Raw genomic sequence first — 15,672 nt, forward strand, 5'->3', positions numbered from 1 at the left:
GCGTAGTAGACTAGAAGATACGGCATCGGAACCGTCGCGGCATCTTCCAAGCTCCAATGTTCAGGGACCGGCCACAGCAAGTCCAGGTCGGCTTCCACTGAAGTCGCCATAGCACCGCTACTGACGACGCCCATCACTCGTTCATTCCTGATGAAAATATTAATGCTTTATTTATTTTTTATCATACTGTACCATAATAGGAAACCATTAAATTACTGTTGCATGCTTTTCAGTCTGTCAAAGCTTATTTTCACAGAATAGATTTAATGAAATATTTTTTTATACATAGAATTTGATTACCGAATCAAAAAGATTATGACAAAAAAACTAATAACTAAATGTGACGTACAAAATGTGAAAACCCAAAAATATTGCACATCGTATAAAATATATAGTGAAAAGGCTAGAGGAATCGCGACAAATACTATAAAAATCGAGTCTTCGAGCATTTATAGTGATTATGTAGAAATATGAAATATTTTAAAACTCGCCTTTCATTGATACCACTGTAATCCATGCCAAAAGAATCGCATTCAGGTATATTTCCCATTAATCTGTAGCAATCTTTTATCGATACTCCAGCGTAGGAAACCTTTAACAGTATAGGAAAAAGTAACACCATATTTTAGCAAAAAAGTACAACTAATAAAAAATTTATTGCAACAAAAAAAAATCTCGAATAAGTCATCTACTTTAAAAAAAAAAAACAATTTAATCGTTCAAATCGAAAATTCTCAAAAATTCAGAAAAATTTTCAAAAGTCGAAAATTATGAAAAATTGCGGAACGTAATTGGGGTTGATTCGGATACCCCACAGGGTCCTCTCTAGACCTCCGCTTGACACTATTTTCTGGGACACCCGGTATAAAGATCTTATTACCTGCACTGATGCACTGCATTTTATGTCATTAAATGCAGCCCAATACAATTTATCAAAATTTCCACACCCCATACTAGTTAATTTTATTTCTTGTGGATCATTATTTTCTTCGTATAAATAATCTGGATTAATAATCTGTAAGTAACAATTTTTTAGAACATATTGCATTTTTTATCGTCATATCTTGTTCCAAACACTTAGATTAGAATACTTGACTATACTATTAATAATGCAAAAAAATATACTGGGAAAGGTGACCATTTGATCATAGTTTGGGCAAACCATTTGTAGTCTACGATTTCTCGCAAATCATTTATCGCTTATTTACCACGTGGCCAATAAATGAGTAGGCAAAATTGCTTAAAAATTTTACGCACGCAACTTATTTATTTACGTCACCTTTTGTGGCACAACACATTCATCTTTAGACCTAGGTTTTCGCTTATACACGATATTCTTTATTTCGACGGGTCCGCATCTGAAAAATTTCATGCCGTGAATATAACAATGCTTTTAAAAAAGTAAGGTCACAATCTTAACGTCGTGTAGAAGAATTGACATATTTAAACCAGAACGAATAAAAATACAGCTCATATTAATATTTGTCATTACACGTAGTATATTAATCAATTAATCAGCCCGTCGCCGTCCACTGCTGCACGTAGGCCTCCTCAAGTAACCATCGGCTATCCGCCGCCATTTCATTTCTTCGGTCCAACGTGTAATTTATTACACTGTACAAATTCGAGTTTCAGATTGCCACCGATACACGGAATATCATTGGAATAATCTTTTATACATGAGAAATGCATTTTAATAAGATAAAGTAAATCCAATAAAAACCCCAAAAGTATTTTTTATATCGATAACGGCTAAGTACGTAGTTACGTACCGGATTATTTTTTCATCAACTCCCGTGACTACTGCATTATATTTTCCTTTATTAAGTAGCGCCTCATGTCTAAGAGTATCTATGAACAGTTGATTTATATATACTGGTACCACCATATCTGTATAATCTGTCGCCAATGCGCCTAATTGCAGAAGTGAGTCAAGAAGCATAATCCAATTACCATTCCAATTTATTTTTGCTTCGTTACGCTTGAAATTGCACAAATGTATGGACTGCATTTTAGACCTTGAATTGCAAATATAAATAATATTACTAAATAAAGTAGATTTACTTATTTAAATGTATATTTGTATTATTCTAATTGAAAGTCCCTCTCCAGCTTTGGGACATGGTATTCTAGGAATTTCTTTGAAAGATAAAATTCGTAACAAGAATATTCGACAGAGAACCAAAGTTGCTGATAGAGTATATGGGATTAGTTAGCTAAACTAGCAGTGGGCTCATCGTATCTGTAGATGAATTGATAACTGCTGGAGTATACGAGTTCTAGAGTGGAGACCACCGGTCGGCAAGGGTAGAGTATGATGCCCTCTATTTACCTGGAGTTACGATTTACGTAAGGTCGCTGGCAGAAACTGGATGCGACGAGCCGATAATGTAAACTATCGAATATTGCAAGATACCTATGTATTGCTAGAGGCCGATGATTATGATTACCAGTATTAGTATTTAACTACCTGTAATTATCAATTTACATTTTTCTTCTTTTAAAACTGATTTTATTATAATAATAGGCTACGTAATGCGTACCCATAAGAATGTCCTCTTAAGTTCATAATTGTATACACGTCTTTCGAGTTGAGTCGCATGTTGCTTTCTTCTGCTTCGAGTAGGTGTACATAATCGTGCAAATAATTTTCATCATAAGCATGTATGTAACCCGTTGCAATAATTATTTCACCTTTCCATTTCACCTTAAAGTAAAACAAATAATTATGTTGATTATTACTAACCTCATAGTCCGACTATAAAGTAATTATCCAAAAGTTAGATGTAACGTAACTTCCACGTCTCAAGGATTATGCTAGCTGACGAATTCATTGATTCTCAATGTCGGATCGTAATCTTACTGCAAGAGGGTTTAGACATTAAGTAAATGGGAAGAAGATCTAAATATAGGTGACCATATTACATAGTACATTTAATAAGTACTGATTATAAAAATATGTTTGATATAATACAGATGCTTCTGCCGGAATGTGTACCGTACAAAGCATATAAGTAAATATAGCATGTCGCATCGTGCTCTTGAATATCATCACCAAATTCCACATCGGTATAAACCATACGCAGTGCATTAGGTCTGAAGATTAACTTAGGCATTGCGTGACTATACTGATGATCTATACATAAGAGTACAAATTTCCTTTTCAAACCGTCTTTTACTACTTCAGTATGTGGTTGGTACCATAAACTCTTCGACGCATGTAGTAGTAATTTTTTACCATTTCTTTACACCAGCAAATTACTTTATTTTAGGATTATAGTTAAACACCGCTGCGTATTCATTCCTAAGCAAATCTTATTATAAAAGTCCAATCAATGTGTTGTCTGTATTGAGACTCGCTTCCCCCGACCCATAGCCCATTTTCATGGATAGTTTAAATTTATCTGGTCCACCAACCTCAAATTTTTCAGATCCTCTCATTATGTTGACATTTATATTTATTAAATCTTCTTGTAAATGATTTATAGTACCATGAAATTCAACATTCGTGAAACCTATAGAAAGTTTATTATATTCAACGCCATGACTATTTCCTAGTTCTTCCCAAACCAGAAATAGGATTGCAGCTTCGGGAACCACGGGAATACCTACGGCAAACCTGTCGTTATAGATACATTACAGGATAGTTAACTAAAATCTTAAATACTGTTTCTAAAATTGACATTATTCATCATTTGATACTAAAAAAAAATACAATAAGATACTCTATAGTGTAAAGAAGTCGTTATATAAACATATTTCTTGATCTGATGCAATACGTGGGTTAGAAGAACCATCTATTTTAATATCGCCCTTTTAATTTTGCTCTACTGACACCTTGAGAAAGCCACAGCACTTCTAATATTACGCAATGGAAAAGTTAAATTCAAACGCGACATAAACTATATTTACCAAAATATTACGTTACCATCTCTGGCGTGTTCCTTCATAAAACTCCATTCGTCGTCATGGACTGAGAAGATGACCTCACGAGATGGTGCTATATTATCATACGCGCCACCACTCTTCAACCTAAATAAAATTTAATTATCGTAGTAAGCAAATATCAGTTGTGGCATACTAAAATAGATTATCTACTAGAATAATAATAATAATATACCAGTCTTCACTATGTTCCCATTCAACGAGATGAGACAGTATGGGCGTTTTAGTTGACACGGGGAACGTTACCTTCGGGTACAACGCGTCTATCTTTGGAGTCAAACCGGCTTCATATAACCTACAATTAGAAAATATTTAAAAATAGCAAAGTGAGAAGCAATTTTTGAAGCAACTTGTTGGATGGAGTGATAGTGGAGAGAGATTTTAAGACTACCCTTAAAAAAATATGAAATTCTTCCTCGCACTGATACCTCTATAGACCAGTGAAACTACATATATGATGTCAAAACTAACTTACTTGCCTATAGCATCGAGAAGGAAACCCAGACTATCATGATGATTTCGTTTGGCCAATGGCACATGTATGCAACTCTCGTGGGAACTTTTCAAAATAGATTGCAGTAAACCATGCGGAGCTATTTCAATGACTATTGCATTACTTGGTATCATTGTGGCCACTTCTTCGAAATAGACAGAACTCTAAAATATTATATATATCATAATGAACTGAATAAATTAGTAAATATTAGCATATTTGGCAATTATTAAAACTTGTTTTTTACCTACCAAAAAGTTATTGTTAAAGTACTCTGCTGAACAATATTGTGCCTCTGGTTTGTCCCAATTTTGTGGTAAAATTGATGTAGATAGCCACTTATTGGTCCTCAATTTATTTATGGGAACGATATCTTCTAGTTTTGAACGAAACATGTCACCTAAAAAAAAATCGCACCACATACTTATCATACATAACTAACTCTTTGAATAAATGTTCCTATGGTCATATTCATCAAAAATACCAATGTAACATAGAAAAGATTACAAAGTTTTTACAACACAAAAAATAACTTTAGTATTGCATTAATAATAATAATAATATCAGCCCTGTATTATATACTTGCCCACTGCTGAGCACGGGCCTCCTCTACTACTGAGAGGGATTAGGCCTTAGTCCACCACGCTGGCCTAGTGCGGATTGGTAGACTTCACACACCTTCGAAATTCCTATAGAGAACTTCTCAGATGTGCAGGTTTCCTCACGATGTTTTCCTTCACCGTTAAAGCGAACGATAAATTCACAAAGAATACACACATGATTTTTTAGAAAAGTCAGAGGTGTGTGCCCTTGGGATTTGAACCTGCGGACATTCGTCTCGGCAGTCCGTTCCACACTCAACTAGACTATCGCCGCTTAGTATTGCATTACTAGTTTTTTTTTATTTACCTAATTTGGCGACGTATCTTGAATGGTAGGCGATGTTTGAAGTCCTCAATTCTTTAAAAAACACGTCACGACTCTTCAACTCAACAATAAATTTCATGACATCTTCACAAGGACCCGATATTGTGCATGATGCTGAGCTGTTGTGACATGCAATGTCTATTTCTGGTGGACATATAGGTAACACCTACAAAATATTTTTTTCGTCATTTTAGGTTCCGCGGTTTATCGCTTTATATTGAATTAAATATTATTTTGGATAGGAAACTTACATCTTTATACCCGAGTCCAACAGCTGCCATGGCTCCTTTAGGTAGCTTTTCTTCCACGCTGATGAGCCCGCGATAATACCCAGCTAGTACCATTTCCTCAGCTGTTAAGCACCCAAGTGCATACGCACATCCCAACTCACCTACGCTGTGTCCTAAAATATTAATTATATGCCAAATATACACATTATCTATGCAAAATAGATAAGGCAATATGGTCCTAAAACTTGATGCCACTCAGTTTAACACTGGCACGTGATATGCACATTGAGCCGCCCGCAGTAGAAAAACCGTGTCTTTTTCACTTATTAAGATCAAACGTCCTAGTACCTGCTCCAATATACCTCACCACCTTGTCTACAGAATAATACTTTTAAATTACCAAAAAAGCTTATATCTAATGTATAGAACAACAGAACCTGGTATGTGTAGTAAAAGTAATGTAATGAACTAGAGAAGTACAACATTATAAAAATCAGCGGTATGAAAAATTCTTTTAACCCCGCTATTTTCCTCTTTGTTAGCGCTTATCTCCAAGATTACTGAATGGAGTGTCATATAGTTTTCACAAGTGGACGAAGTATAATTAGGAGCACAATATTGTATAATTTTGAAAAAAAAAAAGTTATCCTCGCCTAGGAAGTCGCGGGCATAGGTATTTTTTTAAATAAGAACTATTCGTTTTTAGTATTATTATAAATTAAATTTCTAGAGTTTCTGAAACCAAAGACACTATAGATATAGTTAGGATGAAATTTGAGATATATGTGGTTATTATTCAGATGTACTTAAATTAGTAAATAAAAACCAAATTAATTGTAGATACTTACCAATAACATTATCCGGAACAATTTCCAGTTCTTTTAATACGTCTGTGAGACCAATTTGCACGACAGCGATGCCAATAAATGAATTCATAATATTATCAAAAATCGTTTCATCCGGTTCAGTCAAAATCCGTATGATGTCTACGCCTTTTGGTTCTAGAACCTTGCAGCATCTACAACATCTTGCATTGATGTAGGTACTTACATAAATAGAAGAGCAATTACATGCGTTTAATTAAGTGCTTTGTCATTATTGAATGGAGTTAAAATATATAAATACGCTAAGTTTTTTATTTTATTTTGGCGTAAGTACCCGATGAATCTGCCAATATTAAAGAATAGAAATAATTGAAACAGAAAAGTCGAGGCATACCGAGAAGTAAAGATCTTGTACATTATCGCCTAGATTAGTACTATATACTTACCTGAACTGTAATAATTAAAAAATATAAATTACCTTTGAACTGCAGCGGCAAATATTGGTATTCTCATTAATGAAGCGCCCATAGAAGCCCACTGCGACCCCATTCCGCTGTACAGAAACCACACTGGTCTTTTCGCACCGTTGTAAAGTTGAGTACTTTCCGAAGATGTGATTGTTTTATCATTTTTGTCGGTATCTAAAACATATGTTTTAATGAATTAATCATTATTTAATAAACAGTAGTGCATAGCCAAATGACGACTAATCTGGATATATATACATATATATGCCCGTTACACCAGAGTTTCTTGCCCGTTCTTCTCTGGTGAGAACTGTTTTCCGGACTGGTGGTAGAGTTAATATTGACGGAGTCTAAATAATGTATAACATTTTACGGATTCAAATAAATCATTTCATTTATGTATAATTATATAACCCCATGTTTATTGTCCGATATTGCGTAATTTAAAAGTTATTTAGAATTTTGTAATTTTTGAATGAAAATCGACCTTACCACTTCGTGAATCTACAGTCACGATTTTTTACACAAATAAGAGTGATACTTGAATTGTTAATAACCATAACAGTTAGAATCAGTGTTTTATATATTTGTAACTAAACAATCATCTTTACGATAATTTAAGAATTTTATTAAAATTTTGAACCGCCTGGAATAAAATATTCTTTGATGTTTTTTTTTTCTAAAACCTATTCTAAAAATGCTTGCATTTATCGATAATTAAGGAATAAAAAGCAAAAAGATTTCAATTACCAAGAATGACATAGCCTTTTGCTGCATGACCAGACACATCCGTGCTGTAGAAATTGTGTAGGAGCGCAATCTCTTCTGGATCTATGGGTTTATTCTTCAGATAATTTATAATTTTTTTTACACCACTTTCAGTTCTTGCTGAAGCAAGTACCAGATGAGGAATTGGGCTTATGGATTTCCTTTTATCCTTAAATATTAATAAAAAATACTTGAAAGAATTAAATGATAATTACAAAGTTTTTTTGTACGTTCATGGAAAAGTGACTCCACTGCACTTGATGGTAACTGGAGTGGTGTCAAATATAACATCAACTGACGAGAGTGTCCCCTAGGCAGTCGACACAATTATGCCGGTCTGTCGGGACCGGATAGACACAGGCTGATCCCGGAACGCGACACACTTACGTGAGCGACTGTGGCGGGTTTTAACGTATTGTATTCGGTTGTCGCTATCTGGGCGGATATAAATATATCCTACCACCAGCAAATCATTAAGATATCATTTAGTTCTATATATGAACGAATTGAAATTAGGATTTAACTTTGATGTATGTACCTTTGGTTTGTAAATATTCTTCAAAAGAACATGCGCGTTCGATCCTCCAAAACTGAAAGAGTTAAGGGCAACGTAGCCTCTGTTGAGCGGCATGTTGTTGGTCACCACCTGAATGCGTCCGTCTTTTAAAGCCGTTATGTTATCTGGGGGGTCATGATAATGAAGATTTGCCGGCTGTATCCCAGTATGATTAGCTAAACAAATCTGGAAATATTATTAATTATGTTGCAGTAAAAAGAGATTGCTATGATATATTATAAATTTCCATGTTTGAGCTTTTTATATATTCGTTGCGGCTATCTTGAGGCTCTTCTTACTGCATGTATTCGAGTCAACCCATACTTGTATTTAAGAGACCCACTACAGCATCTTGATTTATATGCCTGTGTACCATATCTAATTTGTAAAGCGATGTGTTCAAGTCCAAATAGCTACCTACTTTGCCATTGAGATAACTAAGCGACGTTAGGTAAAAATGTTTACAAAATTATTTAGATTTGTTCTGGGAATAACAGGTTACTATAAATTGAAAGTAAGAAGGGAAATAATTATTGGTAAATATATTTTTTAAACGAATCTGGGGAAAATACACAATCCCAGCCTTCTACAAGCAGCTGGGCTGTGGGTCCAGGAAAGGTATGTAGGGCGGCGGCGGCGACCGCCTTCGCTCTCTGTGCCACGAGCTCGCACCAACTTCTTAGGGCACCACTGACGCGCGCGCTGCGTGTGTTCAATGCTTTGTCTAACCAGCTTGATATATATTTTCATGATATTTGACGGAATTCACAATGGCTTCTAATGTAATACGTAGGAATAAAATATTATAGTCACTATACTACACGATCGTTTTGTTACATGTAAAATAGTTGTATTTGGAAAATAAATAAAAAATGTGTAGCCATAAAATCTTACTTTAATCAAAGAACAGATTCCTGAAGCAGCTTCACCGTGTCCCATGTTCGATTTCACAGATCCTATTTTTATGCTTTTGTTTTTAGCGAATATATTTGCAATTGCTTGTAGTTCGTTACTGTCGGCTTCTGCGATACCTGTCAGTATTATAATTTATTTGTTTAGCAGATCTATGTCATTATAGTTAGTCGTGTACAACATCATTTTCCGCAATGTTTTCTCAAAGAATGAAACTTTCTCAACGAAAAATGGCGTGCTTGTTGTCGTTCCAATATAAATCATACAGAGATATAAACTAGATTTATTTATAGGTGAGAAAATATTATAAGAATATGGGTAACAAAAGATATGGCGAGAAGAACTCTAGGTGAAAAGTGAAGAGGTCCTTTTATTACCGACGATTAAGGACTCGGAAGGAGTTATTCCTGGGAGAAAATAGTATAAAGGCTACAGATATAATGAAATGAAATGTAAATATGACTAAATGCGTATTAATATTTATGTATAATATTTATGTATAAGATGTGCTACCGGCTTTGCCTCCACAAAAAGCCATTCCACTACAAAATCCCTGAATTACTTTGGCAATTTATTACGCCATCTGTATGACGCTAGCGCCATTCACTTAAAATTCAAAATTCCACGCGACCGAATTATCGGAATAAAGGTCAATATGGTCTATACGTGTGCCAAATTTCATCCAAACCTGTTCAGCGATTACTGCTTCTAACAAATATAACACATTTACTAACCAACTGCATTAGCTTCTATGTACTCCACCATATCAGGGGATATATCGATTTCATTATAAAACTCATACAAGAATTTTTCCAAATCTTCTGGCTGGTGCACTATTGACATAACTCCACCAGGGCTCATAAAGAATTTCTCCTTCGCATAGTACACTTCACAGTATATCCTACAAAATATAAATAAATTAAATAGTCACGAATACAGTTAATTATGTCTCATTGTTTGCAGCATAATTCTTCTTTATCCACCTGCTTTCATTATTTCAAGAAATGAGATCAGTAAGTAATTTACTTCTTACGAATATTATCTTACTTTTCAAGCTACTTATATTATAATTGGAAAGTTTTTGAAAATATTTGGATGTTTGGTGGTATGTTAGATACAGATGAAAGGATTTGGATGAAATTTGTCACATGATTGGACCATACCTTGGACGAACACATAGGCAACTTTTTATACTGGGAATTTGCGCAGTGATTTTTTAAATAATGGTGCTAACGTCAGGCAGGTGACGCTGCGACTGCGATGTTTAGAGAGTTTTGTACTGGGACAGACCTTTGGGAGAAGCTATAACTAACATCTAGTATCTAAATATTGGCTGACCTTTTCGCATCCTTGGCTCTTTGTAGGAAGATCGTTCCACAAGCTTCAGACCTGACGTACCCATCTCCGTTCTTGTCAAAACATTTAGTTTTCCCATCCAATGTAAGGAGACCGGCTCTGTTTGAAAGAATGCAAATTGTTAAAATAAAATATCATCTAAGCGTGAAATTATACTTATAGCTTTTGCTCGCGGCTTCGCCCGCGTTTTACTGTACTTACCTTCGCATGCTAACAGATAACATGGGATTTAAACAATGATTACAGCCTCCAACAATAGCAGCATCGCACAATCCATTTCTAATAGCCTTATAAGCTTGTGTGAGACATACAGTCGAACTAGCAGTGTCAGCGTCTATAGTGTAAGACATTGCCTTGCCGTCGATCCAATACGATATGCGGTTTGATAACATTCCCTTACTGCATCTAAAAAGAACCTTGCGTGATTACATTTTTTTACCATTAATAAAACCGAAGATGTGAATGGATTTGGTCGCCATATGCAAATGTATACATATTGTTAATTCTTATTTGGTCAACTGCGATACGATACGGGCCTGGAGCCTAGTGCTGTGACCGCCGTGAACTGATGTAACTGATGTGAACTGAACCTAAATATATTCCTATTTCTATATTTCTATTAAAGTTCCATTAAGGATTTTATTATACATTTTTATATCCTGGCGAAGTTACTATACTGGACAATAGCTGTTACAGTCATTGTGCCCTGCGGTATATATGATCTTTGTTTCCGTCCGGATAACGACCACAATGCAAAAGGTGTAAAACCCGCTATAATGACCCACGGTGTGTCGCGTCCCGGACTCAGTCTCTATATAGTCGGTTTTAAACAGGCCGGTATATTTGTGCCGCCGGCCGAGGGTAATCATATCCCATCAGTTTACATTCTCTGGATCCTACTCCACTTACCATCTGTTGCAGTGCGGCTACTGCCGTCCCAGTATTAAAATAAAGCCCATTTTATATTGAAGTGATATTTGGGTTTTTCTGCTCAGTATCAGCCCGGAGTCTGGAATTTGTCCATTGCTCCCTATCACATCATGGGACGGAACATACTTGGCGAAAAGTGGGTGCCCTAGTTGCGCCTCTGCATACCCCTTCGGAGATAAATGCGTGATGTTATGTATGTATGTATGTATTATATTGCATAACACGCTGACGACATTCGGGCAGTCGGTCCTAACAAATATACGTGTACGACAAAGTGATCCTCTTGGACTTGATGGTAAGTGAAGTGGGGTCCAATAGAATGCCGACCGACGAGATATGATTACCCCTCAGCAGTCGACACAATTATGTCGGCCTGTTAGAACCAGATATACACAGGCTGATCCAGGAACGCGACATACTTACTCGGGCCTTTATAGCGGGTTTTAACACCTTGTGTACGGTGGTCGCTATCCGGGCGGACATAAAATACGTCCTACCAACAACTGTTAATGTATTTAAAAATGTAATTACCCTGTTACTTTATAAGGAGAATGGATGTTTTTATTATATAAATATTCGCATGTAGATTGATCGCTAAATGAAGAACCAATAAAAACGCCAATCTTTCCACTTGATATCGATGCAGGGTTCACACCTGAAAAATTAAGATAAATATTTACTTTAAAATACCCATTTTTTTTCTTTTGAATTTTAGAGGCTTTTGGTGACATTTTAATCCAAACCTAATAATAGGAAAATTTTTAGTAAACATTGTCAACTCTTCATTATTTATATTCAATAAAAAATCAAATGTGGTGTGAGGCAGCACTACATTTTTAAAAATCAGACACATTTCACCTCTTTATACCTGAAGAGATAGACAAAAGTGCAAGGTTCTCACCTTTCGCCATTTATCTTCCGTCCTATGATGTGATAGAGGGCAAGTCTATTTGCATATTGGATACCAAACTAGACTTCGAACTTTAGTAAGCAGAAAAACCTAATTATGATTTTTTTCCTGACCTGGGCGTCAACCTGGGACCTTAAAGCACGACCATTGAATACAACTACGCCTCCAAAGCAGTCAAACATTATCCGTACAAATAGAACATTAGCCTATTTACATGTCCTGGCTAACCCAAGCCATGGAGATAATGAATAAAAAATATCTTCGATTAAATTCTTTTAAAATAAGTGTTAACATCTATAAATCTACCAAATTGGCCACGGCCACTAATGTGGCCACGTCATGTGTTGACATTATGTTTGTTTGTTGCGTTTATCTTTATAATATTAATTTGAATTGACCGAAAATATTATCGTAAATGTAGGCGAATGCGTGTGCATTGCGCATCTGAAAGAAAGCTAGAGTATTGTATAAAACTTATACAGACCTGCATCGAAAATTGCGCTATAAGCCTCTTCCAATAATTTTCTATTGTATGGTTCCATAAATTTAGTTTGGCGGTACGGCACTTTAAAAAAATGATTGTCGAATTTATAATACTCGTTGATTTTGCCCATAAATTTTGGCATATCAGGATGTTTCAAAGACATTTGAGGTCTATTAGGTTCCACCATATCCACCTATAAGAATAATTAGAATATTACACACGAACAAAAATAGTATATTATTTAATAAAACAACGTGTATATTCTATGTTAACTGACAGTATACAGAGCAAGTCCCCTGTGGAGCAAAGGAGAGCACAATGTTAAGCATTTTTCTTCGAGAGGACGAGGATCCTCATGGTTATTATACCTTATGTTTGCCAATTCACATTGAGGCCTATGAGGGCTCGCAAACATTTCCTGGCCTTCTGCCCTCATCCCATCCTAAGAGGTTTCCCTATCCTTTACTCACACTTGCTCCCTAGCTATCGTCTCCCAACTTTCCTCCAGGGCCCTGCAGTCCCTAAGCCGGGGGATTCCAGAGTGTCTTGGAAGACGGGACATCATGGTAGGATTTTCGACACAGTCTGTGCTTCGCGCGTAGTTTATCGAAGAGCCTCACGATCCTACGACGCGTCTCAAATTTACATTGTCACACTCATAAATGTATCGTACATTAGCAAGAATCTCACTTGAGGGGGTCGTATTGAAACCATGTGCGAACTACGATGGTACAAACTCACTCGGCTAGAGAAAGTAATTAGACAATTTTGTTAAATGCACTGATTTAGTTCCATTATTACGCGATTGATGAGAGTCAGCGGGATGCTAGACGATTGGGAATATGGAATTTCAGTCGGTAGGTGAAGTCTTAAAACACAAAAAGCATTTCTGTGACCTTCTCAGAAACACATTTACACCTTATTCACAAGCACTATAACTGGAAGCGCTTATCATTTGTTTATCACAACACAAACTTAAAAACGAACAAAATTACCAATTCAACATAATATAAATCCAAAACGTAATGTCCATTGATCGGGCCCACATAAACGTCGAGAAAAGTTAAGCTAAATTATAGCTTATAAAAGTCGAAGCAACAGAAGGCGCTTAGAGCAGCGCACGCGCCTCTGTGTCATCGCTGGGACATTATGTCAATGGCAAGGTTACGCGGGTGGAATCATAAAATAAGACAGTTTCTGATTAAGGCATAAACCGACATTTTATTGCAAGTTATAGTAATTAAATTAACTAATTACTAAAATTGAAAGCAAGTGAAAGGTATGTACATGGGATTTTGTTAACTTAGTACCTGGTAATGTCAGTTTTAGGTATGTAGTTATTATTACTCCGGCGGACATAATTAATCGCGATTGTACAACTGGGTACAAACTACAGAGCAACTGCATACTAGGTGCATTAGCCATACGCGATACCCCATCGTGTTCATGTAACATTACGATATTTTTAAATACTAATTATTTTTATTAAATATTATTTTCATTTATCTATCCACATTTGACACTGTAAAAATATTTAAACATCCTAGTAAAATAGTACTTAACCATTCGATCGCAATTTTTTTTAGTGGCATCATGAATGTCATCGTTATCACCTGTCTGATTTCGGTGCCATTTCCCTTACACCCTACATGGCTTTATTTGTTCCATATTTTTTATTGAACCTATCACTGGTATATCTACGCGCGGCTTATTCAGCATCACAGTTCTTTCGGATGAAACTTTAAGCGTTCGCAACCCTTAATGTCTCAGGCTGCTTCCTCAGCATAATAACAGTTAGTGACCGCAAGTAATTTGTTGGTGTGAGACCGCTTGAATTTATTTTGCTGCGCGAATAAGCATTAATTCAAATTTAATAATGTAAAGTGCAACTATAATTTGCATGAAATGCCGAATGTAACTAATGTATTTAATTTGATAAAGATGTATGTGAGTATATAGCTTTCGTATTATGTATGACCATTGTTTTAAAACGTTAAAATAGCTATAGTATCTTTAAAAGATAGGCTTATCACTGCTATCGGGGACTGTAGACCAATAAAAGAGGAACAATTCCACCATACATTGTTTCGTTGTATTTCAAAGGGCTGCGTTGTCAATGAAAGTTCCCAATTAGCTTTATTTTTTCCGACATCTTCAATAATAATTGTCATATTACAACCACTTTTATATATTACACAAAACTATAATGAATTAACATAAACATTCCTCTTAAGTCACTTGGTTCATTGGTAAAAACCATATGAAAATCGGTTTAGTAGTTCTTGTGTTTATCGCGTTTAGATAGTCAGACGAGGAGGAAGAACTTTGTTTTATGATAAGTAAGGATGTTTATATTATGTTATATTTTTATTAAATCCCTCCTAGCAGAATTACGGCAACGGGAGCCAATCACAGAGGCCAGCCACGTACGCAGAAGATATTATCTAAAACCTATAAAAAATTGTCGGACATTACTATACAATTATAAATTTTAGATTTAGTTTATTTGAAATTTAATAAGTATAATTCATATTTTAATTATAAATTTACACGTTATCCTATTTATATAAATCTATTATTATAATTACTTGGCCTTAATATGTGACGTTTATTTTATTATTGTGAATTATATAATTTTATTTTAATGTATCATTAACCTATTTTTTGCATGTGGAGCTAGCTGTAAAAAATTGTTGCACTTATAAATTATATTTCTTGATTGTTTCCGTTTTAAAATTGTAATGGTACAATACTAAAATAAATAATATTCTAGTGCACATGTGTGTGCGCAATATGCACTTTCATAGTACGGTGAGACGGCAATCCGATGACTCCGAATTGCGACTCGGTAATTTTTCAGATGAATAAAC

At 35.3% G+C, this 15,672-nt stretch overlaps 1 protein-coding gene across 2 annotated transcripts; it reads right to left on the reverse strand.

Annotated features, from left to right (window-relative positions):
- Positions 1–498: 498 nt before the first annotated feature.
- LOC115444308 (fatty acid synthase) lies at positions 499–12,992 on the reverse strand. 2 transcript variants are annotated; one of them, XR_005112220.1, is made up of 21 exons: positions 12,803–12,992; positions 11,940–12,063; positions 10,680–10,883; positions 10,461–10,577; positions 9,857–10,023; positions 9,105–9,241; positions 8,193–8,396; positions 7,637–7,823; positions 6,898–7,060; positions 6,444–6,613; positions 5,617–5,768; positions 5,348–5,531; positions 4,690–4,838; positions 4,421–4,602; positions 4,121–4,240; positions 3,929–4,032; positions 3,418–3,608; positions 2,544–2,707; positions 1,773–2,018; positions 881–1,358; positions 499–592 (listed from the first exon to the last, which is right to left on the reverse strand). XR_005112220.1 is itself a non-coding variant. In XM_037437701.1 (20 exons), exons 1-20 carry the CDS (start codon positions 12,987–12,989, stop codon positions 1,271–1,273), a joined length of 3,240 nt encoding a protein of 1,079 aa, XP_037293598.1. In that variant the 5' UTR covers positions 12,990–12,992; the 3' UTR covers positions 843–1,270. The 2 variants fall into 2 exon arrangements, 1 of the variants encoding a protein (XP_037293598.1); XM_037437701.1 differs by lacking the exon at positions 499–592 and having other exon boundaries at positions 843–1,358.
- Between the last annotated feature and the right edge of the window lie 2,680 nt (positions 12,993–15,672).

This window comes from Manduca sexta, chromosome 11 (genome assembly GCF_014839805.1).
Source record: "Manduca sexta isolate Smith_Timp_Sample1 chromosome 11, JHU_Msex_v1.0, whole genome shotgun sequence".
NCBI classification, from domain to species: domain Eukaryota; kingdom Metazoa; phylum Arthropoda; class Insecta; order Lepidoptera; family Sphingidae; genus Manduca; species Manduca sexta.

What these genes read in the sequence shown, in the direction of transcription:
- LOC115444308 (XM_037437701.1), bottom strand. Translation starts at nt 12,989, where the DNA reads ATGGTGGAACCTAATAGACCTCAAATGTCTTTGAAACATCCTGATATG. An exon ending in AGAATATTTACAAACCAAAG is followed by an intron (nt 7,824 to 8,192) that starts GTACATACATCA and finishes TTAATATTTAAG; the next exon opens with GATAAAAGGAAATCCATAAG. An exon ending in TTAAGAGGACATTCTTATGG is followed by an intron (nt 2,019 to 2,543) that starts GTACGCATTACG and finishes TTGCAATTCAAG; the next exon opens with GTCTAAAATGCAGTCCATAC.